This window comes from Petromyzon marinus, chromosome 16 (assembly GCF_048934315.1).
Source record: "Petromyzon marinus isolate PM22_M1 ecotype Great Lakes invasive population chromosome 16, UKy_Petmar_22M1.pri1.0, whole genome shotgun sequence".
Classification (NCBI taxonomy): domain Eukaryota; kingdom Metazoa; phylum Chordata; class Hyperoartia; order Petromyzontiformes; family Petromyzontidae; genus Petromyzon; species Petromyzon marinus.
In genome coordinates this window covers 3,790,599-3,815,884 of record NC_133682.1, presented here as the reverse complement: position 1 = coordinate 3,815,884, position 25,286 = coordinate 3,790,599, and the positions used below count along the sequence as shown (strand labels likewise).

Here is a 25,286-nt window from a genome sequence, read left to right as displayed (position 1 = left end):
CACCATGGCCAACGGCAATTTCAAATGCGTCGGCAGGTGATTTTTTTTAGAGTGCCAACACAACTGTATAAAACCCCAGCATAAACTTTTTAAAGTATGATGGAAAACAGTCATGTAGCAATGAGGTTAACTCTCTGTTTAAAAAAAAGAAGTGCTAAAAATAAAAAAATCAGCCTTGGTCTTTGCAATTCTGGATCAAGGCCTCCTCATGCAATGCCGGAAATATATTGGCCATACTTTACCATGATGGTCGGTGTGGGTTGGTGATAGGGAAACACAGGACTGGTTCAAAAATCACTCATTCCTAATGCAAGCCGTGGCGGAGAATTAAACTCACAGGTTTCATAACAAGTCGGTCACATTTGCTCAAAATTAATTTTGGCGGTGGTGAAAGGACTACAGAGAACTTCAGGAACTGCCAATGGTTTTTGCATCATGGACAAAGGTCGCGTGCTTTTTAGACGTTTTTGTGTGTGAGATGAAACATATGGTTTTCCGCCCTAGCACTATAATTCTGTTACTATGGGTTTTCCTTGTCATTTACAGATTTGATTTAGCAGGCACTGCTGCTTCACTATAACTACGTAAAAATATAGGCATAATTACAATCGTGACTTTACAGTTTTAGACTTGCTTTCCACATATTAAAATGAAGATAATAAATAACAGAAAAGGGCGACGGATGATACATTACATTACAGCGCACTGCGCTGCGATTCTGGCAACCCGAGTTTGATTCCTGGCTGTGGTTAGCATCACCAGCGGGCAATATCTAAACAGCTCCTGGGCCCAAGGCCATTCATCAACCCACATTAACCAATGTGGTGAGGCATGGTCCAGCAACCTCCGTGACCGACACGGGCATGGAAAGGCTTTCATCCAACAATGAACTGACAAAGGGTGATAGAGTAAAGTACACTGCATTATGTGGAACGGCAATAGATGGAATTATGCTCATAGCAGTTGCTAGAACATGCAAGCGAAATAGTGATGTGCTCTCTGTTTGAATGGATGAGACCTCGTTTATTTATTCACTTATAACATTGTGCCAAAAAGGATGTTTCCCCCTTTACACAATACATTGCATATTATACAGATATATATCTCAGTGTGGAGTGTATTTTAAATTCTGCTGAAAAGGCTTTTGGCGATGTACTTTTTCTCAGGTGTTAAAGTGATTTACTGATAACTGGGCCTGTCAAGTTGATAAGAACTGTGAAGTGCAATGAAATATATGACACGAAGCAAAAACAGTGCAATGAAAATTAATGTTTTTTAGGAATATTAATTAAGTATTATTGTTTTAAAAGTTTTGTATACAGAACTTGGAATGAAGGCCACCATCCTCATTATGTATATATGCCTACTAACCACTGACCAAAATATAAGGCAGAGACAAATATTGTATGAAGATATCGCTTGCCACTAACGACGGCTGTGGCCGGGAATAGAACTCAGGGTGCTGGGTTTGGAGGGCAGTGCGATATCCACTGTGCCACCGATGCACTACCCAATTGTGTACAATTTCAAATTACTGTAAGGGATGTCTGTTAACGTGGCTTGAAAAATACAGGATGTTAAAATGGTGTAAAGTGCAAATCAGATAACCAGGTTTTGCTATGTCTATAATTTCAAAAGAGCTATCCTTTTTTACTCATTAGATCTGAACATACTAAGTAGTCATGGTGTTAAACATAGTTCAGCAAGGCTGCTTTTGCCATTTTGAACTCAATTTATCATATCTTAGAAATCAGCCATGCAATATGTCTTATATATAATTTAAATTACAACATAAACGATGTAGGTGTGCATAATACGGAGTGTACAGTTAAATATTTAAAATTACCATGTTCTGAATCTAACATTGGAAATAAATAAATATGCGTGTGCTTGTCTGTGGAGGAGGCCTGCACAGGCAAGCCAGGCAAATGCTCTTGGTGCATGCACCACTCCCAAGTAAATGTAAAATACCTTTAGACATTGAACTCTGAAATTAAACAAATCGGTCTTGTAGAATGGACTTGGCAATGTGCAAGTCTTACACTGAAAAACCGACGTGCAGTTTTAGCTCCAGAAAACCCAGGGAAAAGGGGCCTTCAAGCGTAGTAGCAAGCTCGTAACTCCAACGTGAGATGCGAGTTGAGTGGTGGTGAACACGGTTTTCAGGCTTCGGATGACAAGCACAGATAGTGGTGGTTGACTTTAATAATTTAAACGAGCTGACAGCACCTTCAACAGTGACTCCCCAACAAATGATCAACGGGAAAGCCAAACAGCCTCTTCGGAAATCCAGTCAAATGAGAGTCCTGAAGTGACAAATTATTATCATACACTGACGCCATAACCCAATTACCATAGTTAAAATATTTACATATTTAAAAACGTTTACAATCATTGTCAATCCACTGCTGGATGAAGGCCTCCTCCATGCCAAGCTGGTCATGGGGGTTGTTTCACTACATGTCACTATGATGGTCAGAGTGGATGGGTAGAGCGAAATGAGGTCTCTGTCAGGACTGGTTCACATTGCACTCGCCACTGAATTTATCTCTGGCCAGGAATCTAATTCAAGTTTTTCGGATTCATTGCACAGTGCCAAAACCACTGTGTTACCACTCCCCCAAGGTCAATTTGTACAATGTCAACAACAGTCAAGGTCAATGAAAGTCTCAAGGAGTTCAGATGCAATTGATTCCATGTAAATTTCACCTTGGAAAAAACATCGTTATTTAAAACAAGCTCCAATGCTTTCAGGCTACACGGGCAATGAGAAATGTGAGCAGTGCTGCAAGTGTTGTAAATGTGTGGTCTTGTCAGTCCTTGCTGCCACTGGAAAGGCAGCTGCTATTCATCTCAGTGTGTGCAACGAGGCTGGGCTTTGTACAGTGTGGCTTTAAAGGCCCCGTTGAGATGTCATTCCAGTTTATCAGTCAAAGGTAGGGCAGTATACATGGCTGCATCACTGAGACGTTGGTACAAACATTCAATTATGTCAAGCGAGCCAAGCCTCAGTATCCACTCTCTTGCTCTCCCCCATCCCACTCTCTTTTGCCACCTCACAAAACACCCACCACCCCATGTGACACATTCAACTCCACCGCAAGGTTGTTCCACAGGCCATAAAACAGTTAAGACAATACAAGGCCTTCCCACAAACCCACCTTCCTCCGCCTCCAACCACCAACCCTCCCTTGCCGCCCTTAACACACACAAAGCCCGACACTGCCATGGAAGGAGGCAGCTGCTTTGTTATTTATTGGCCAGGGATAATTTAAACATGTATAGTCAAGGCGCCTATAGATAGGTAGGTGTACAAAATGAGCTAGAGTCGTACCATGATTGAAACGTTGCATCTTTATCCTTGGTGGTCCAATGAAGGTACAGCGAGGGAAAAAAGTATTTGATCCCCTGCTGATTTTGTACGTTTGCCCACTGACAAAGAAATGATCAGACTATAATTTTAATGGTAGGTTTATTTGAACAGTGAGAGACAGAATAACAACACAAAAATCCAGAAAAACGCATATCAAAAATGTTATAAATTGATTTGCATTTTAATGAGGGAAATAAGTATTTGACCCCCTCTCAATCAGAAAGATTTCTGGCTCCCAGGTGTCTTTTATACAGGTAATGAGCTGAGATTAGGAGCACACTTTTAAAGGGAGTGCTTCTAAGCTCAGCTTGTTACCTGTATAAAAGACACCTGTCCACAGAAGCAATCAATCAGATTCCAAACTCTCCACCATGGCCAAGACCAAAGAGTTCTCCAAGGATGTCAGGGACAAGATTGTAGACCTACACAAGGCTGGAATGGGCTACAAGACCATTGCCAAGCAGCTTGGTGAGAAGGTGACAACAGTTGGTGCGATTATTTGCAAATGGAAGAAACACAAAAGAACTGTCAATCTCCCTCGGCCTGGGGGTCCATGCAAGATCTCACCTCGTGGAGTTGCATTGATCATGAGAACGGTGAGGAATCAGCCCAAAACTACACGGGAGGATCTTGTCAATGATCTCAAGGCAGCTGGGACCATAGTCACCAAGAAAACAATTGGTAACACACTACGCAGTGAAGGACTGAAATCCTGCAGCGCCCGCAAGGTCCCCCCTGCTCAAGAAAGCACATATACATGCCCATCTGAAGTTTGCCAATGAACATCTGAATGATTCAGAGGACAACTGGGTGAAAGTGTTGTGGTCAGATAAGACCAAAATGGATCTCTTTGGCATCAACTCAACTCGCCGTGTTTGGAGGAGGAGGAATGCTGCCTATGACCCCAAGAACACCATTCCCACCGTCAAACATGGAGGAGGAAACATGCTTTGGGGGTGTTGTTCTGCTAAGAGGACAGGACAACTTCACTGCATCAAAGGGACGATGGACGGGGCCATATACCGTCACATCTTGGGTGAGAACCTCCTTCCCCTCAGCCAGGACATTGAAAATGGGTCGTGGATGGGTATTCCAGCATGACAATGACCCAAAACACACGGCCAAGGCAACAAAGGAGTGGCTCAAGAAGAAGCACATTAAGGTCCTGGAGTGGCCTAGCCAGTCTCCAGACCTTAATCCCATAGAAAATCTGTGGAGGGAACTGAAGGTTCGAGTTGTCAAACGTCAGCCTCGAAACCTTAATGACTTGGAGAAGATCTACAAAGAGTGGGACAAAATCCCTCCTGAGATGTGTGCAAACCTGGTGGCCAACTACAAGAAACGTCTGACCTCTGTGATTGCCAACAAGGGTTTTGCCACCAAGTACTAAGTCATGTTTTGCAGAGGGGTCAAATACTTATTTCCCTTATTAAAATGCAAATCAATTCATAACATTTTTGACATGTGTTTTTCTGGATTTTTTTGTTGTTATTCTGTCTCTCACTGTTCAAATAAACCTAACATTAAAATTATAGACTGATCATTTCTTTGTCACTGGGCAAACGTACAAAATCAGCAGGGGATCAAATACTTTTTTCCCTCACTGTACACCGATTGTAAATACTGCATTCTAAAATAATTCTGCAAAGGCTCAGTCACACAATATATTGCTGCACTTTGTGTTCTGCGGTGATAGCACAATTTTAAACTGCCCACTCCTCTCCCTGCACGAAAAACAAAACAACATCCTGACAAATGAGACAATAAGGACATTAGTTGCAATTTCATGACACTTCCTTTAAAATAGATGCTTCCATTATTTTTTATTAATTATCAATTACAGTAATCGTTGAGATCATTACCATCAGCATCACATTACTCTCGCCTTCTTACCACTTATTGGGATGCGCGTTTCTCTCCAGGTCTATATGGATCGTGTTTGCTTGTGCGCGAACTCGCACCTCCACACACCGCACTTTAAAAACAAAAGAAAAATGCACTAACCATGCATTTACACTAATCCTTTCGCAAATTAGGCAGCATCAACACTTTAAGCAGTGCTTAGCATGGACAGGCCCTGTCCAAAAACTCCATACGAAGAGCCCCTCTCCCTTGGGGTCGCCCTATCAAAACTGTCAACGGAAATCTAAGTACTTTTTGATTTGGTGCCAGAGCCTGTTAATTTTCCCCAGGGGTCGCACAGCACGGAAAGAGTAATGGGCAGCGCACCCTCCTGTTCCTGAGACCGACCTCCCGACCTCTCTCCACTCAAGTGTCTCCCCCAATTGTGACTGTGATCAGCACAACACCCAATGCCTAAGTCCTTTGAGCGCGGCTGTGCTGTGCACATCTTCTCAACACAATGTCCCTGGCCTTGTGAGTAATCCCACTCACATCAAAACTAACGTTCTTGAGAGATGTGCAGCCTCCTTTTTTTGTCTTAAAAAAATGTGAAAGCCGCAATAAAAAATATATAGCACACACTGGATATAAGAATACCCCTTGAGAGCAAGGCCATGTGTGCTTAAATGCCAACAGTGCCTATATATCAGAAGCTGCCCCCCATCTTCCGTCTACCAGACCAATATAAGGATGTTTTTAGCTTAAATCTTGACTTAAAGCTTTCGTGACTGCAGGAATACATATTCTATCGGTCTTTCGGCAAAGCCACGTAGATATAAAATAATTTTAAAAATATCACGACGTTTCGATCGCAACACAAGCAATCGTCTTCAGGTGAGAGAGAAAGCTGCTGAGACAAGGTCTTATATAGGCCTGAGATGGGTGCATCAAGGCAGGTGGGTGGAGCTAGAGATGGTCCAACCACAGAGGCTGGGCAGTGACCTTTGTATTGTGAGAGATTAGCCTGTAGGGCACCAAAGCTGTGGAGGTGGCCATTGTATTGTGTGTCGCCCAAGGGTAAGTGGGCGGGGCTAGACACTGGCGGAGCCAGTGGTGCGGGGGGGGGGCACGTGTCCCCCCAATGATCCAATCGAAATCCCTAATTTCGATCGGATCTTTGGGATTTATTAGTCATAAAATCGGCATTGTGCGACCCCCACTGCCACTGTGTAGCATATCATTACGTGCCAGGGACTCTATGAGATGGTAGGACAATAGTCTGAGTCCATAATTGTCAATAAGTAACGGCAAAGCGGTTATAAGTGACTCAGAATTGTGCACAGTTGCGTATACAGTCCACGACTTCCCTGAAGGCATCAACACCTTCAGCGAGCGCGATGCCGATCACAAAACGCGTTTCGAATTCGACCCTCGATCGATGGCTGCGCCATCGCCGCACATGTGTCGAATAAAAAGCAAGGGACAAGTCCTTACTTACTAACAACTCCTTACTTACTAACAACTACTTACTTACTAACAACTCCTATCATTTTTCATTGCTGGAGGGGTTGCCCCCCCTACCTGAAAATCCTGGCTCCGCCACTGGGGCTAGAGATGGTATTTGCATGTAAATGTAAGATCGGAGGGTGCCCTGAGGCTGTGGAGGTGGCCATTGTATTGTGAGAGATTAGCATGTCAGGTTGGATGTCTTTGCATTGACAGGCTAAATGTCTCACTAGCACATGGTTCTCTTACACTGACATGCTAATCTCTCACAATACAATGGCCACCTCCACAGCCTCAAGGTGCCCTCTGATTTACATTTACATGCAAATACCATCTCCAGCCCCGCCCACTTAACCTTGGGCGACACACAATGCAATGGCCACCTCCACAGCTTTGGTGGCACCCTACAGGCTAATCTCTCACAATACAAAGGCCGCTGCCCCCGTCTCTGTGGTTGGACCATCTCTAGCTCCACCCAACGACCTTGATGCACCAATCTCAGGCCTATATAAGACCTCGTCTCAGCAGCTTTCTTTCTCTCTTACCGAGAAGACGATTGCGATCGAAACGTCGTGATATTTTTTTTTCTATCTACGTGGCTTTACTGAAAGACCCATAAAATATTTTTAGCATATATCGGATGTATCTTGACATCAGGTGTGCATGTATAATGGTTTCCATAAAAATTAATAAATGTGGCATTCTTGATTTCGGCTTCATCGTATCTTCAACAATACATGCTTTCAGATTAAAAAAAAAGCAGCAACAGAACACGAAAAATATATATTTAAAAGACCACACAGATAAATACACGACAACACGTACGTTCTACTTAACACCTACATGTTGTGAATACAGCTGCAGAATGTTAATGCACCACTTCTGTGACGGCACAGGCAACGTGACGCAATTCCGTCGTTACGCTGTAAATTAAGTGCTCGGTTATATATCTTTACTTGAAATATTGCACGTAAAAGTGTATGGTTTCCCAATCATCCAACGATACACGCGAGCAAACAGGGACTGGGGGCATGCAGTTAGTCAGATAATCCCTTGGGGTCCGACAGCACCACGCTGGGTGTAGTTTCCTTAAGTGTTACAACACTGCGTCAAGCTCAGGTATAGAACACAACACCAGAGCTTTCCTTTGCACAAATGTGCAATTAATTTTACCCCCCACCCTAAAAAATAAAACCTACGCTTGTCAAAGTGGCTTCAGCAATGTGACTGGAAGTGCAGGGGATGAGGCAACCAAGTTCCTGGCAGCAACATCGGATGAGGGGAGGGGGGGGTTAGTCATCCAAATGGCCGCTTCCAGTAACCCAACTAAGAGGCCTCTGACCTCAAGACAACCCAATATAAAATCAATCTCCCAGCCACCGCTAAACGCCAAGGATAAAACCAGCGACTTTCCATTGATAAATATGGTCAGCGTAAGGACAAGCTCTCGCCGTCAATACGCACAACAACAAAAAAAATCTGAAATGTTAGAAGTGACAGTTTCTAGCAACGGATGTTCATGCAAGGCTTCAGATTAAATTATATCGAGGCTAAACAATATCTATCTTTTGTGTCACATTTCATGCACTGCATTACATACAGTGTTTGTATTGAACTATAGTGCATAAATATATTTAAGTTGATTTTTTATGGAAGTCATGCAAAGCTTTACTTTTTTAAACATCAAAATATACTGCGGTTTTATTTTCACGATTAAAGACAAAGCAGTTAACACTTCATGTAAATGAGACAATGCCTTAATGTTCCAAAAATAAACATTATCAACGGCGTTGTGATGATTTAAAAAAAAAGATATGTTACCCCTATTTCACAACATAATACCTCGAGTTCAAAAAGAAAATTATTCGAGTGACACCTCCTGTAATAAAAAAAAAACATTAACACGATAAATTTTGTTTCTGTAAAATGTAACAGCGTGAAGAGTGTTTTTTTCTGTGTCAAGTGAGATGGAACAGGAATGCGTTTCGTAAACTTGACCAACAAGAGAAATGTTACTCTTTGGTTCTATTGGGTAAAGTCACGTAGGTGAAAATAAAAAAACAAAAAATCACGACGTTTCGGCCACAACATAAGCGGCCTTCATCAGGTGAAGGGACGAGACTGTCTTCTAAATCTAGAAGAGAAATGTTCTACTTGGACTTGAACAAAGGTTCTCTCCCAACCCGCGACACTTACTCACCTCCCTATAAAGCCACAGGAAGAATCGTTTCTTGATCCAAATTTTCAGGTCTAGACCTTGTCAAGATTCAAAGTCTTCAATGTGGGTCACAGTGTTTCCATGGGTCTCAAAGCATTGCGGGGCCAGTTAAGGTCATTCAATTTGTAAACCATTCTGGACCACTTGCAAAAAACAACCCACCCCCCCCCCAAAGCTTAATTCCCACCCACTTGAAACCAGCATTCCACCGAGTTTACAATAAAATAAAATACTACTGTGTATTTATGACGAGTCTTAATTTGTCGAAGAGAATGATGCAATTCCTTAGCATGTCAAAGAATGTATTAACTACAACAACAAAATACGCCCTTTGCGCATGAGACAAGGACACTCAGGAATTTGCTTTGTGCATAGTCAGCTGAGTTGCACACACTTCAGGTAGCTTAATTTGTATTGGCTACTGAAGCATTTAACCATCATTTCACTGCCCCTGATGACGTCATCATCAACAGCTATTCTATCTACTGCTAGATAAAGTACTCAATCATCGCCATTCCCCCATGGTCTTGTGAGAGCCATAATCCATCTCGCTTCTGCAAACGAGCGAATTTAATCCGATCAACTCTGCAGCGGTTACCCCCCTCTGGCATGTCCACACCGTTGGCATCACCAGTCTCCTACGTTGGCCATCATCCACTTTTTGCAATGCACCCAACGTGTCTCAATGTCTACAAACTTTGAATTTAAACTCTGGTCCATGCCTTCCTATTTCTGCCTCTCAGTGTAATTTTCCAGCGTGTTATTGTTGCATGCTTGCTTGAGTACTTTTCAGCTTATGTAAAATGTTCGTTAGCAATTTACATTTTGCTGAACCACCAGTCATAACAGATATGCACTGATTGAAAACTTCCATTTTAGGTACAGTGGTACATTGTTTATTCATTATCAAACACTCCACCCTAATCTTTCCCCGCATCTGTTTTAATACTTTGATCTCTGCCTGCCCTCACGAATACCCTAGATATCCATAACTCAAACGTGTTGTTTTCGTTTCTTCACTGAAATTAAGCATTTATGAGGCATGACAATATCAAAGACTCTGATGTAACTATTAAATGTTGTCAATAGCATTCATGATGACTCAAGACTACGTGGCCTTTGGGCTTGCAAAGGAAAATGTGTTAAATGTTTAACAATTTCAAAGGTTTCAGCATTTATACAATTATCCACAACGCACTGCTTGGACGTGCGGTAAAAAATAATATCGACATATGAGCAGGGTGGAGGGTGCAGACATAACAACACTGAGGTTCTCAACAGGTTCTCTTGTGGCATGTGTAAAACTTACTTGGCAACTATTTGAGCATCAGATGGATTTAGACCCAGATGGAGTTCAACTTATTTTAAAGCGTATTTCAGAGAACCTGACCAGAACATTAATTATTAAGATGGCTATGCGACCAGGAAATGGAAAGATGTAAAGGCCGATACATTTATAGATACCCCCCACAGGTTTCCAACTACCCTCTTTGGTTATTCTCAAAGGTGATTGAATATTGTTTAAGCAATGGCACAATATATTAGTGAGGAACAGAGAAGGTGGACAGTACATGTATCAGGAGAGTGTTCAAAGATTCAATAAGTACTAGCCTTTTGCCCGTCCAAGGACGGGTGTATTGCAGTAAATCTGAAACTTGCAAGCGTAAAGCAGACCGCGACGTGGTATATTCATTGCATAAATTCGTGTGCAATTTGTAAAGGCGCGGTGACACAGACCTATTTCATTTTAAGGTTATAATCTCTTGTTCATCATGACGTCATTTTTACTTTGATGTCTCAACAGCGTTACGGAGATCACGTGACGTGAGGGTTCTGCCTTCGTAGTGAGGGTTGGAGGTTGACGGCGAGGAGGGGGGGGAGGAGGCGCCTCGCCCTCCCATGTGGAGTGACGTCAGCCGCTAATTATTATGAATGGAGGGGGGGGGGTCCATTTGGAGGACATCACCTGTTCATGATTATTGTGGGGGGGGGGGGCTGTTCGATGTGGAGGGACGTCAACCTGCTCGCAGCAACAAAGTCGGTCACTGCATCGCGCGCTTTCAGACGCGCTTCCGTTATAAGGAAGCCACCGCACTTTAAAATCTTAAATTGAAAGTTATTTAGAACGGCTTTTTGTGTTTAGTCCTTCCCCCGTATCCTCTGATTAGCATGGTTGGCTAAGTGCGGTGTGAAAGAAGTTAAATATACAAACAGACTATGTTTTGAATCCAGAAACTTTCATTAAATTCCTGGCCATGGCTACAATCAGTGTGTGAGTGATATCTGAATTATTTCTGGGCCCTCACCTTCACCAACCCACAGAGCGTGGCGAGGCCTTTATTCAGCAGTAGATTGCCAAAAGGGGGACTAATAAATTGATATTAATTATATCGCGAACAAAGTGATGAGTGGAAAAATACACCATTGTCGTTGAGCCTTGTTGACGAACACATGCACGTAAGATGTGCATGAACACACGTGCACGGAGGCACAAATGTACGCATATATTGTTGTTATTAGTCAGCGCCATGCTTGAATATTATTTTTAAAGGACGAGGGCACAACATAAAACAAAATGATGACGACAATGATACGAGCACGGGGGCATATATCACCATAAAAAAATATAGCACACGTGTGAATAAACTTAAACATAAAAATAAATTAACAGCACTCTGTGCATTAGCTTTGTGTGGCGTCATTGCACGGTAGGTGCTTACTGGGGGGCGCCTATCCTCTGGGATGGAGCATCGTTACGTTTGACAAATGGGCTATGCCGTACACTATCCATCACTAGGCGCCTTCATGCACTCTTTGGCACTAGGCCTTAGCTGGGGAAAAAAAAACCACAAGAGTATATAAATATATAATGAAATTGAACAAAACAAGCAAGAGGATTGGAGAGAGGGAGAGCAAGAGAGCAGGAGAAACTGAAGATAGGCAGGAGAGACTGGAGAGAAAGCGAATCGGGACAGAGGGAGAGAGGCATTTTTAAAACCTCTCATATGTGAACAAATGGGCCAGAAAGCAAAAACATGCACGTTTAGCGATCCGATGGAAGGAGAAGAACAGCAACAGCCGGCAACCGAGAGAGGAAATCTATTTAAAAATATGCGGAAAGGAAAATGACCCCATACCCAAAAGTCAGCCAGAGGCATTGTGTTCTGGTAAAAGAGCTATAACTCTGCGTTCCACTTACATTTGCAAATATCAGCTGGGAGTGAAGAAAAATAAAATATATCGTGTATGAAAATGAAAAACCCCTTCCTTTTAAAATGAAATTTCCAGTGCAGCATTTTTCACATCTGTACCAATAACAGATCAAGGGTGGAAATGGGAAAAGTATATAAACTGTTTCAGGTTGAGCAAAAGTTTATTTTGCTCAAGGTTTAATTTATATTTTTGGAGAGATCACTTTCTTAACCCTTTCGACCGATATGACAAAATCTTCTTCGTGCATTAAAACGTTAAAACGAGTGTACAATACTACAGAAAATCCCAAATCAATGCTGCTTATGCAAAATTGCTTTCCTCGCATGAAATGTGCCACCTCTTTTCGGGTGTAAGATTTCAAAACACATCACGACCAAAATAATTAAAATCTATTTCATCACACGCATGTCAACACAAGGCAGTGTACACCACCCTACAGATTCTGCCGCTCACTGTCTGGCAAACAGATTCACGCCCGGCTTGTAGTCGCCGCGCAAAAAAAGAGTTGAATGAATTACAGTTGACAGTTCCATAAAAAAATGACATCTCCCAACGAAAATAAAACCACACTTTTCATTCCGCTGCTCGCTAATCCCAAAATTCCAATTACTGGCAAAGCTAATGAATGTAGCAGCTAATGGTGTGCAAGCAGCAGAATTCCGGAGCTGCTGTCACTTCAGTTTGGAGCCGCCGACTTAATCATAAATCACGATTAGCTGGGTAATGAAGATTTCGGACAAAATGCCGCCACATCAAATTACCTGTGTGCTGCATTAAATGGGGTCAGCGGCACAGGAGGCGTGCGCTTTAGGAAGAGACTTGAATATTGTAACTGCTGAAAACCTTGCCTGCCTGTCATGCTAAACCATGCGAAGAGCACACAGCAAAAAAAGAAAAAAATCCACGTAAATGTCAGAAGATAGTATCATGTTAGGTTTTCACCAACATCTCCTGAAAGGTGTTGGGGCACCACTATATCAAAATTCAGGATTCCTACTGCCCAACTTTTGCTGTTGTAGACATTGAACTGCCAGAACAACAGGTATCCAGGTGCTCCATCATTATAGGCATGACCTAAATCAGTGTTTTTCATGCTAAGTTTGCTTGCGTAATGAAATATATATTCTTTCAAAATTGGCATGAAGTTGCTCCTGGTGCATCCGCAAGCCACTCATTTGCCGTGTTACCCCGGGCAAGCGTGCAAGTACGTAACCATGCGGGTTCAGTACATTATCGACTGGCAACTGCTGCACTACATTGATCACTGTAAAATGCTGTTAAAAACTTCAGAATGGCCCGACAGAATAACCTTTTCCCAGAAAAGTGTCTTCCGATACCCCCTGGACCTCCCCAACCACCTCTCCCACCAAACACCAAGCCAACTCTTTCTGTGCCTCCCCCCCCCCACCACTGCCCAAACAGCAACACTCAGAGCCCTGCCCGACACAGTCCCTGGCGGTTTGTTGTAACCCGTGCTAATTAAATCAATTCTCCGGCAAGTCGATTCCGCCGCCAGCCTTAGCGCCGGCCTTGCGTTCCAGCACTCCTCCCTTGGCTTGGAAATGCATCATTACAGTGCGATAAACGCCAAGTGCAGCATAGGACAACGCATGCTCATCCGCTGCTGCAACTCCCCAATGGTTTAGGAATGTGGGGCTGCGTACGCATTCAGAAACATGTTACGAAGCTGCGCATGAGAAATACAACGAATGCAGTGAGTTGTAGGACTAATTGCGTGCATCAGATGAGCTGGAATGCAAGGGTTATCTCTGAATAGCAAGGATGAGGACAGAAAGGGCAGAGCTTCTTCTTGATACATTCCTACACATCAATAAGTATATTATGATAATAATTTGAGATTATTCATAGAAGTGGGATCTACAACAGAACAACCCTGATCTAATGACGAGTCACCTACAATTAAAACCGCTCTTATTTGTAACCATATTATCTGCAAGTGTGAAACCCGTCTGTGGACACTCCCAATTTCCGTGGTTTGATTTGTCATATTGTACTTTTTTTTACGGACAAGGGTTTATCCAGAGGAGATCACAGCAAAGCCTAAATTTAACCTGCTATCTGTAATTGGACATGGATAAGATGATGAACAATGAAGACCATCATAATATTCATCACATTGTTGTTGCTACTGCTGCTGCAGCAGCATATATCATGTGCACATACTCTGAATTAGTGCTCCACAAATTATATTATATTGGTCTTCTCTTTGGATTTGTGACAATGCTTTAAAAATGTTTCGTTTGACTATCCAGTCTTCCAAAGCTTGATATTATTATCACCTTGGTGAAATTCAGCAGCGGTAAAATTTTATCGATAGCAGTGGGACACGTTAAAAATTTGATTTGGAATGGATGACACGCAATAATGAATACACCAAAACAAGCAAACCTTTGCTTGTGGGTTTATTTATTTATTTATAATAATAAAAAAAAGCAGGCCAGATGTAATTTACACCAGACTTGCTCTTTACAAAAGGGCCAGAATAAACTGTGACTTGTGCCTTGTATCCTATTCAGGGCAAGGAAGGGGATGCCATTAAACTGGCACAATTACAGCCGCTAATTCAATACGCCCACTCCATCTACCCACTCGCTCACCCAAAGATCTATTAAAGTACCATAAATGTGGCTGCTAACGCAATAAATGTGTGTTCTTGAGTTCACACTGGCAGCGACAGATATACCTGCTTTTACAACGTGCTCAATCTGTCACTCTTATGCATTTTGCCTTCCCAGCAGATAGACTCACAAGAGCATGCCAATGCAATATACCTATGGCATCCATTATGTCAATTTTAAACAGACAGACACCGGACTGCAGATATCTATGCATGCAACACAATAGTCAATATTGCCCTTCCAAATTGATTAGCATCAGAAGACAATTGCAAAATCAGCCTGCTTTGTATTAATCACTGTTAAAGGCCTGCGCATGAATCGGAAGTAGTGTGGTCAATACAGAAAAGAAAAAGGTTGCCAATATCGTAAATGTCTTTAGACAATTATCGATTTCCTATTACGTTACTTTATGTGTCTTGGTCCAGCAGTGATTTATAAATAAAAGAGAGTTTGCTACAAATTTTGATTAATACGCATTAAAATATACAGTACAGAGCGGTGAGGAATCAGGATTCTCTCCAACAAATATCAGGTAACGTCAATCTATAACACACTGGAATGCAACGCTACATGCGTTTGAAGCAAAGCAGCATGAGGTCCCCAGTTAAATAAAAGACGTCATCACTGACCATTCAATAAAAACAAATCCATTGGGAAGATTTTGATTTGTTTGCAATGCCGTGCAGCGTGGAATTAAATACCCTGGATGTGCATTAGCGTGCGACCCCACCTTTAGCGGCTTGTGCTGCAAAAGTTTGGGCCAGCTTTGAAAGGACATCTGGGTTTTCAAAGCGTTCCTCCTTGGCCTTTGTCCAGAAGCTGTTTTCCTTGAACTCCTCTGGCCTGATCTGGGAAAAAAGTACACAACTTTAAGTGGTGCTATCCAGCTTTTTGTAGCATACTGATACGTGCTAAAAAGAGAAACAATCCTTGAGAAGGACATTTATAAAAAAGAAATGTATCTCTATCCTTGAACATTATGAATGTATACTCTTTGGTTCTATTCGGTAAAGTCACGTAGGTAAAAAATAAAACAACAAAAAAAATCACGACGTTTCGGCCACAACACAAGCGGCCTTCATCAGGTGAAGGGATCAGACTGTCTCGAGGACAGCGCTGGAGTGAAACACAGCCACGCTCAGACCGCGGACCTTTAAGCTGTGTGCGAGGAAACAAGGTGCCTTGACAAAGGAATTAGCATAAAAATGAGCATTTGATTGGCCGACTTAGCATAGAGGTGGTGTACGTGCGGGTGCACTTGCCGTTTGGCGCGGGGGGGGGGGGGGAGTTTACCTATTGATGGTGTGAAAAGGGAATTTTTAAGAGCTGCGAAAGTTTGGGGTACCACTACTTGAAAAATATACTGTACCAAGGTTCTTCGCAAACCCACAGGTTTTTATCAGTGATTTGTTCACGAGGCAATTCAGATCTACAAACACAGACACAATTTCATCCGAGAAGATGGTTTCAAATTAAGCAACCATTGGAAAGATGTTCTAAATCGAACCAAACATTAAACTAATTTTCAATGGTACAGTATATTTTTCAAGTAGTGGTACCCCAAACTTTCGCAGCTCTTAAAAATTCAATTTTCACACCATCAATAGGTAAACTCCCCCTCCCCCCCCCCGCACCAAACGGCAAGTGCACCCGCATGTACACCACCTCTATGCTAAGTCGGCCAATCAAATGCTAATTTTTATGCTAATTCCTTTGTCAAGGCACCTTGTTTCCTCGCACACAGCTTAAAGGTCGCGGTCTGAGCGTGGCTGTGTTTCACTCCAGCGCTGTCCTCGAGACAGCCTGATCACTTCACCTGATGAAGGCCACTTGTGTTGTGGCCAAAACGTCGTGATTTGTCGTTTTATTTTTTACTTACGTGACTTTACCGAATAGAAACAAAGAGTATGAATGTATTTAAACGTGGTCACTGCAACGCCATTTCAAAAGGGTGGTCATCATCATCATCATCAATCATCCTCAGCATTCATGACCCATGAAGTCCTCCCCACATAATAGCCAACCAACAACCCTCACAGTATTGCAATGCCATAAGCCATCTTCTGCACAAAACCTAATAATCTTATTGCTCCATCTAGAGTTGCATCACTCTCGAGTGTTCCCTCCCTCAGCTGACATTTCATCACCAGTGTCGTCCATTGGCCAACATCCATTCTAGTGATGTCATAGCCAAGCCCACTTTCTTAACAGTAAATATGTCTATAACTTGCATTTATTCTGATCTACACATTTAGCTATTTGTGTAATCAGTGTAATTGCCAGCATGTCTTTACATGGTAATTTGTGCGCTTCTCTCAGATTTTTGTTCCCTTTTCTTTACCAATGCCCATGTTTCCTCACTGCATCGCATGCTCAGAAGCGCTTCTGCAGCCATCTAGAACGATTTTCCATCTGATATTAGGAAGCCACTGGAGCTATGCACTTTTAAACCCTAAATTGAAAACTTAAATTTTTTGTGTTTAGTTTGTTGTCCTTCGCCCACACCTCAAATCAACAAAGTTGGTAATGTACGATACGAAATAATTTCAAAATACACACATTTCTGATCCATATGCATAACAGGTAATATGGAATGATTTAAAACTTTTGTCCCTGAGGCACACGAGTATGTTGCTTTTCATTATTAAATTAAATTTTCCAAAAGCACACCAACTGCTCACATTCCCCTCTATATTCCATCAGATGTCAGTTTCAGCTTCCTGAAGAAGGAAGACCAGTCAGCAGAAATGTTGAAATATTCCCAACCTCTTGGTGAGAATATATTATTAACCTGTTATCTTCATTATTCCACAATTCTGACCAGCCTTCCTTCGTGAACTGCCCTAGATAAACACACTTCAGTTGTATCCCTCTGACAATTATTTTCTTTTGATCAGCAAACCTCTTGTACAGGACTTTATGTTAAGCACACATTTTCAGCCTTCTTGGGAGGTCCTTTCATCATCTCCAGTAGCTCATTTCCATTGGTTATGACTGTTGTGAGCAAGTTCAGTTATGCTCATGCCTTCATTTCTACAATTATATATGAATATATTTCCAAGGTCACTGTGACAAGACTGAGTGAGAACTTATCTCCGAGTCGAACTCACCTTCTTACATGCAATTTGTTACTTTCTGCATGCAGCCTCAGCGTGGTTGTCCAATCATTCTATTTTTTTTAGTTCATTTATATACGTGTGCTTATAAATATTGCACAAACATTGATTTAGATGACAAAAGGCATTTGAATCAGTGAGAACTCATAGTCACCAAAGCAGAGATATTAATAAATAAAATATTATGTACATATTTATGGAGTTGTCAGAATGTATCGATTCAATATACAACATAAATCACCTATGTATATTCCGATTAAATATAAGCTAATGTAAAAAAAAGCCTTAAAACTGTGTTGCTGTATGAATCCTACTGAACGTGAGCTTCGGACAATGCATTTCAGTCATGCAAAACTGTTTGCTTTAAAGTTACCCTAGAGGTTGAATGATATACAATTAATTGAGGATTTAAATATTTATTGCAAAATCAAGTGCACCAATTAATCACCTTGTGGAGAACGCCACATGCGAGCGAGCGAAGCTCATACAGGACACACCTGCGGCCAGTTGCATTAAACACCTGAACTGAAGAAATTGCAATTAATTACCGCTGATTTAAAGAGGAGCCTTGGGTAATTTTGTACCTCGAGTTGTTTCATTCGGGTGACCCCGCTGATCCTCACTTTGCACCTTACCTTGGCCCAGTTGGCACGCTTTGTGGAGATTTCAGGCTTGTACTCCTTCTTGGGCTGCAGGCCAAAGGGCAGGCCCGGACGCTGTGCGGCGAAGGTGAAAAGACCAGGTGGCGGAGGAGGGCCTCCCATCCCTGGTGCTGGTGGCGGCGGAGGGGGTCCCATGCCAGGAAGTGGGGGAGGCGGTGGTGGCCCCCCCATCCCAGGTAGAGGAGGCGGAGGAGGAATTCCACCCATGCCAGGTAGAGGAGGCGGAGGAGGAATTCCACCCATCCCAGGTAGCGGAGGTGGAGGAGGAATTCCACCCATGCCAGGTAGAGGAGGCGGAGGAGGAATTCCACCCATGCCAGGTAGCGGAGGCGGAGGAGGAATTCCACCCATGCCAGGTAGCGGAGGCGGAGGAGGAATTCCACCCATCCCAGGTAGAGGAGGTGCAGGAGGAATTCCACCCATACCAGGTAAAGGAGGTGGAGGAGGAATTCCACCCATGCCAGGTAGGGGAGGTGCAGGAGGAATTCCACCCATGCCAGGTAGGGGAGGTGCAGGAGGAATTCCACCCATCCCAGGTAGAGGAGGTGCAGGAGGAATCCCAACTGTCCCAGGTAGAGGCGGTGGAGGAGGAATTACAATCATCCCAGGCAGAGGTGGTGCAGGAGGTGGGGCTGGGGCTCCTCCCGTTGAGTCTGGTGCAGCTGGCTTGATCTTCAATGAAAAGGAACACAAAATCATCTTGGCTATATATATACACTAAGTATGACCGAAAATGTTACAAATAATCAGGAGTAGCTTCTAAACTCAGGGATGATAATGTATTTGCTATGATAAATAAGTACATTCTATAAAACGAAGCATACGAATGCAACTCGATGACAAAATAAAATAAAACATTAACTGCAACGAGATCATTAATTCATATGCACCACCACCGATGGCATGATACTTAATTTTGTAAACAGTTATAACAGTTGAAATGCAATGTATTTTTTACATTTTTACTTGTGAACCTTGCGTACAGAAAACTCCCAATTGACAGCTGGTCCCTCCAGATCAAATTGAGCCATCACAAACAGTCAAGGTTGGATATAGCACTATGGTCACAACCATAATGATATGTTCCACCCGGTTTTAAAATGTATATACAAATTTAAACTCTCCCAGCCATGGTGGCAAAGCAATTACCATTGTTTTCATCATCGACACAATATAGCATGCCTCCAATGCAGTACATCTGGAAGTGCCCTGAGGCAGGAAATCCCCAATGGCAGCTGTCCCTGAACGCAGAACAAGCCTGCAAGCAGGAATAACATTTGCCCATCTGGGGGCGATGTTTGTATGCGGCTTCCCACTTCGCGAGCAATTGATCAAATTTGTCAAATTCGGAACGCGATGCCACCATGCATCGGCCTGCTCTTAAACGACAAACCACGTGGGATATTTAAACGACCACTGTCAAGCAAATTGACGCGTCGTATTTAAGGTCAATACAATTGGCGGCATTAACCAGGGTTGGCCGCTGGCCTCGAACCGCGAACCTCTCGACCGTGTCACCGCACGATAAGAGGCGAGTAAGTACTGTAGAGTTTGAGAATGGCAGAGGCACCTCTTCCCTGGCTCGGGCAAACTCCTCCTGCAGTCTCAGCTTCTCCTGGACTTGGAGCTGCAGCTCTTGAGCAATGCGTGTTTTCTCTTCTTCCAGTTGCGTGGCACGTGCCTCAGCCTCGTACCTCCGAGTTTCCGCCTCACCCTCGCGCCGTTTCAACTCGGCCATCGCTTCCTGTCGCACTGTCATCTCTGCCTCCAGCTGAGGGATTGTGTTGCGAAGGACTTGGTTAGAGGAATAAACGGCTCCGGATTAATTTTTGTTCATCATCAAGAATGCCAAGTTATAGGCCCAAAGGCTCAAAATGCCAAGCGGTCAGCAGCAAACGGCGCCGTTGAAGTCGGGAAAAAAAAGAGCTAATAGGTTTCTTGAATTGAGAAAGGTAATAAGAACTTTCGAAAACAGACAATGGGAGGGAATTCCAAAGCCGAGTCATGCGAGGAAAGAAGCAGTGAGAGAAGTGCTGTGACCTGCAGTGTGGTGGTTGAACAGTGTGGATGAGATGGAATGGAAAGTCAAGGAGAGGGAGAATTCAACATGGGTGAAATGCTCGTTGTGACTCAATGGCGATGTTCATATATCGGCAAGGGCAGCAAGAATTTAATGATATCACAATGAAACATTAACTTTATATAATAACTTACATGAAACAAAGTTATTCAGTGAAATTCAATTAATGCCTGTTATCGATGTTTACATCAAACCGAGAAGGGAGACAATACCTTTTAATACCTTTAAATTAGCTTTAATTCCTAAAATAAATATAAAAAAAAACAATGAGATAAATCTATCTATTTAACAGCGCTGGTTTAAACTACCTCTGGGCTGCATTTTACCCATGAGAAATACTTTTTATTTTATTTCCATGTCATTAAACTGTTACATTATTAAATGTAATCTACATGGCCATTATTCTTACTAGATCTAAAAGAAAGGAATGGTGCAGTGGAAATAAATTTCACTTGAAAAATCCCAAGGGAAAATTTCCCCGTGAACAAATTACACTTTGTGTTATCATTCCACCCCACCAGCCCATTTTGAAAATCCATTCAATTTAATCATTAATATCTAGTGAATTCTGTATTCACTGCCTCCACAAGATGACTAACCTTTTTCTCCAGTTCGCTGGCTCTTAACTCGTATTGTTCTACCTTCTGCTGATTCACCATATTTTCTGAAAACACAAAAAAATTGAAAGTTGAAACAAAAAAACAGGCAACAATTATTGGCAAAGTGCAGTCAATAAATTTTGTGTCAATTTCTGAAAATCTCCACGGAATTTTTTGTTTTCTAATAATAATGGTCTATCAGGCATAACGCATCGCAGTCACCAGTTTAGTGTGACTATTTGTGCGTGAGAATTCATAAAATGTTCTGTATACACAAGAATGGAATTCAATGTTGCCCTAAATTGCGTCAGCTCACCAATGATGCATGCAAATTTCATTTTCCCGTGGAAAATATGAAGGAAATTTAGTGCATGTCCAATATTCGTCACTTAATAAGGATATTACAATTTGGCAAATTGGTACTAATCACGTACATATTTTTTCTCTTTCAATTTTAATCATAATCTAAATATGCGGGGAAAATGTATGTATTAACTAGTTTAGTCCTTTCAGTAAAAAGACGACCTAAAATTCAGATATTTGCTCGAAAAAAAGGATAAAATGATCATAATTGAGTATTTTTGGTATCCGCTTCATACTGATAGTGCGAGGATATTATAAAGGTACGACGTTTCACAGACAAGTACGGTCTATCAATAGGGTGCAATGTTGCTCGATGTTTTTTACCCACTTAGTAATCTGCGAGTAATTTGATAAAATTTGGACTTTAACAACAGCACACATGGCCAACTCTTTTTCCAATAACTTCATGGGGATCTTTAACATCTGCTGCGAAGCAGTCCGTGCGAAGCTCGTCAACACTATAAAGATTCATTTTGGAACAAAATGAAGCTTTATATTATCTGCCGGGTTGTGAAAGTGATTATTATATGGCCAAGTACCTATTAAATTATCAACGTCCACGTGGAAGCGACTTGTGGAACGGAAGTCAGGGTCCACACCCCCACGGTGCAGCACCACTTGTGAGACACATTCCTCGATGAGACGGAAATACTGAGGCCTTTGCAGAACAGAAGCACACACAAAAAAAAACAAAAATATCCCCATATAGACTTAGCAGACTGTTGGGGCAAGTGCTGTTAGCGAGTAGCACCTATGAAGGCTAGCACAGCACACGTACAGCACAGGTGGGGGGGGGGGGGATAGGTGGCCATCACCACGCTCGGCACACATAAACGAGCATACACACACACACACAAATGTTAAGCATAAATAATATGTAAAGTAGAAGGCTAAACACAAAGATTCTCACATTTCTATACGGTATTTGACTACGACTGCCGAGGTATCTAAGGTTGTCCTGGCAGCTTTTTTTAGGATCTGTATTGATAAAGCTGAATTCTTAAGTCAGTTGATTTAGCTGAATCAATTCAGTTGTTGATAAAGCTCCACTCACATGGAGAGACACATCGGACATCATACTGAACAACAACGTGGCACAATCCAACCAAACATCGGAAATCTGCGGCATCGAAGTGTTCAATTATTTGCCACCTTCTATAAAGTAGTGTAGTAAAAATCAGTGCAACCCAATAACTCGAGGAGCGCAGGTGATTAAAATTCAAACTACAAAGGTCGTAATGTTTTCCTAGGAGTCTTGTATGGCAGGGCCATGAGAACGCCGACTACAATCCCTTGCATGCGCAGCCCTTCGTACAACGTGGACAAACATTTCCCTAGCCGATGCTCAAAGCACCCAAGTAAAAAAAAAGCCTCATTTATAATGCATTTCTCGATTACCCTGTAAATCTAAATCTGCTGGCAGCAGCAGTGAGAGCTTGTCAACTTGCCGGCGCGTCTCTTTCCCAAAGCCCGTCCATTCCCCTGGTCTGTTTGCCGGGCCCCAGGGCTACAATAAAACTCCAGAATGACGGCACAGCGCTGGCTTGGACAAGCACCGCTGAGCGCTGCTCATCACATAGCTAGCAGCCGGTGTTAATGACCGGGATAAGCCTCACGATTAGGTACAGCATGCAGGAATTTATGGAAAATAAGCCTGGCACCAAAATTCTTCCACAGAGCTTCAATTTGTTTATTTTAATTAAATGGCCATGGAAATAAAATAAGGAAGCAGATCAGTGGTACCCAAAAGGATTTCGTCATGCTCGCTGCACCATTGCATCTGTGATAAACAGATGCTGGCATTTGGCCATCTTTTAACCCTTGTTTTACCAGATCGCGAGCCCCAAAGGACAATCCCCTCTTGATGTCTCTAGGATAAAGGGCATATGCAGTCAGGCAGGAAGAAATCATCTGCCAAGTCGAACTGTTTATATTTATAAATTTAGTAGAGTTTACACATGGACTTACACCTTTTTGGCGATTCCTTAATTAACTTACGAGCCACAGTATGCTGTAGCTGCAGAATATTTTTAGCTGTTCTTGCAGATTAATAAAAGGTAGCGCTTCCAGTGTGAAAAGAAATGCCACATTGGCAGGTAAGGGTGCTGATGGCGACATTGGCATTGGGCCAAGAGAACAAAAACAAGGCACATGAAAATATAAATAAGGCAGCAGCAGAGTATTGGTACGTAAGTGGATGGCACCTGACAAGGAAGTCGTTGCGAATGAGCAGCAGGTGCTGCATTATGGACAGGAAAGGCTGCTCAGCTTGAGTATCCTTCACCGTGTTGAACAGGAAGGCGTACACATCGTTGATGTCAGTGCAGACAAAGGTTAAAGAAAACAAATCTAATTATGCATTTCACATGCACCTCACAACTGCAGCAAAATAATCAGATTCTGTGCAAAAAAAAATCACGTATTTGCGTGTAAACATTTGGAAGCAAATCAACGGTTCAAAAAGCAACAATGGTTATTGAAGGATATTCCAACTCTCCACGGATATCTTGCAGACGCTGAGAGAAGTCCTGGAAGTCGCCCTCTCGGCCCTCGTCAAACACGCGGAGCTGCACCTCCAGCTGCTCGTTTTGGATTTCCCTCAGGTGCTGTCACAGGGCAAGTGCACAGCAGACATGATACATGCGTGCCCCAGTTTGCACGCATCTACATTGCTTATATGTCACCCAACAATTGTTTAAACACATTTTACAACTGCCATGCTAAATATCATTATCTGTAAATGTCATTCTGTTTGGGGATTTTTTTTTTATATGTACAGTGAGGGGAAAAAAGTATTTGATACCCTGCTGAATTTGTACGTTTGCCCACTGACAAAGAAATGATCAGTCTATAATTTTAATGGTAGGTTTATTTGAACAGTGAGAGACAGAATAACAACAAAAAAACATCAAGAAAAACGCATGTCAAAAATGTTATAAATTGATTTGCATTTTAATGAGGGAAATAAGCATTTGACCCCCTCTCAATCAGAAAGATTTCTGGCTGCCAGGTGTCTATTATACAGGTAACGAGCTGGGTTTAGGAGCACACCTCTTAAATGGAGTGCTCCTAATCTCAGCTTGTTACCTGTATAAAAGACACCTGTCCACAGAAGCAATCAAATCAATTAGATTCCAAACTCTCCACCATGGCCAAGACCAAAGAGCTCTCCAAGGATGTCAGGGACAAGATTGTAGACCTACACAAGGCTGGAATGGGCCACAAGACCATTGCCAAGCAGCTTGGTGAGAAGGTGACAACAGTTGGTGCGATTATTCGCAAATGGAAGAAACACAAAAGAACTGTCAATCTCCCTCGGGCTGCGGCTCCATTAAAGATCTCACCTCGTGGAGTTGCAATGATCATGAGAACGGTGAGCAATTAGCCCAGAACTACACGGAAGGATCTTGTCAATGATCTCAAGGCAGCTGGGACCATAGTCACCAAGGAAACAATTGGTAACACACCACGCCGTGAAGGACTGAAATCCTGCAGCGCCCGCAAGGTCCCTCTGCTCAAGAAAGCACTTAAACATGCCCGTCTGAAGTTTGCCAATGAACATCTGAATGATTCAGAGGACAACTGGGTGAAAGTGTTGTGGTCAGATGAGACCAAAATGGAGCTCTTTGGCATCAACTCAACTCGCCGTGTTTGGAGGAGGAATGCTGCCTATGA

The 25,286-nt window shown here is 42.5% G+C and overlaps 1 protein-coding gene across 2 annotated transcripts in view; it reads right to left on the bottom strand.

Annotated features, from left to right (window-relative positions):
• Positions 1-25,286, bottom strand: part of LOC116942767 (protein diaphanous homolog 1-like) — a 123,752-nt gene that overhangs the window by 64,207 nt on the left and 34,259 nt on the right. For both annotated transcript variants that reach the window (XM_032955025.2, XM_032955026.2), the window contains 7 exons: positions 24,099-24,217; positions 23,816-23,932; positions 22,151-22,269; positions 21,249-21,313; positions 20,140-20,340; positions 18,543-19,241; positions 15,522-15,639 (listed from right to left, as the gene is read on the bottom strand). In XM_032955025.2, the coding sequence (XP_032810916.2) occupies positions 15,522-15,639; positions 18,543-19,241; positions 20,140-20,340; positions 21,249-21,313; positions 22,151-22,269; positions 23,816-23,932; positions 24,099-24,217 (1,438 nt within the window). The remainder of the gene's footprint in view (positions 1-15,521; positions 15,640-18,542; positions 19,242-20,139; positions 20,341-21,248; positions 21,314-22,150; positions 22,270-23,815; positions 23,933-24,098; positions 24,218-25,286) is intronic.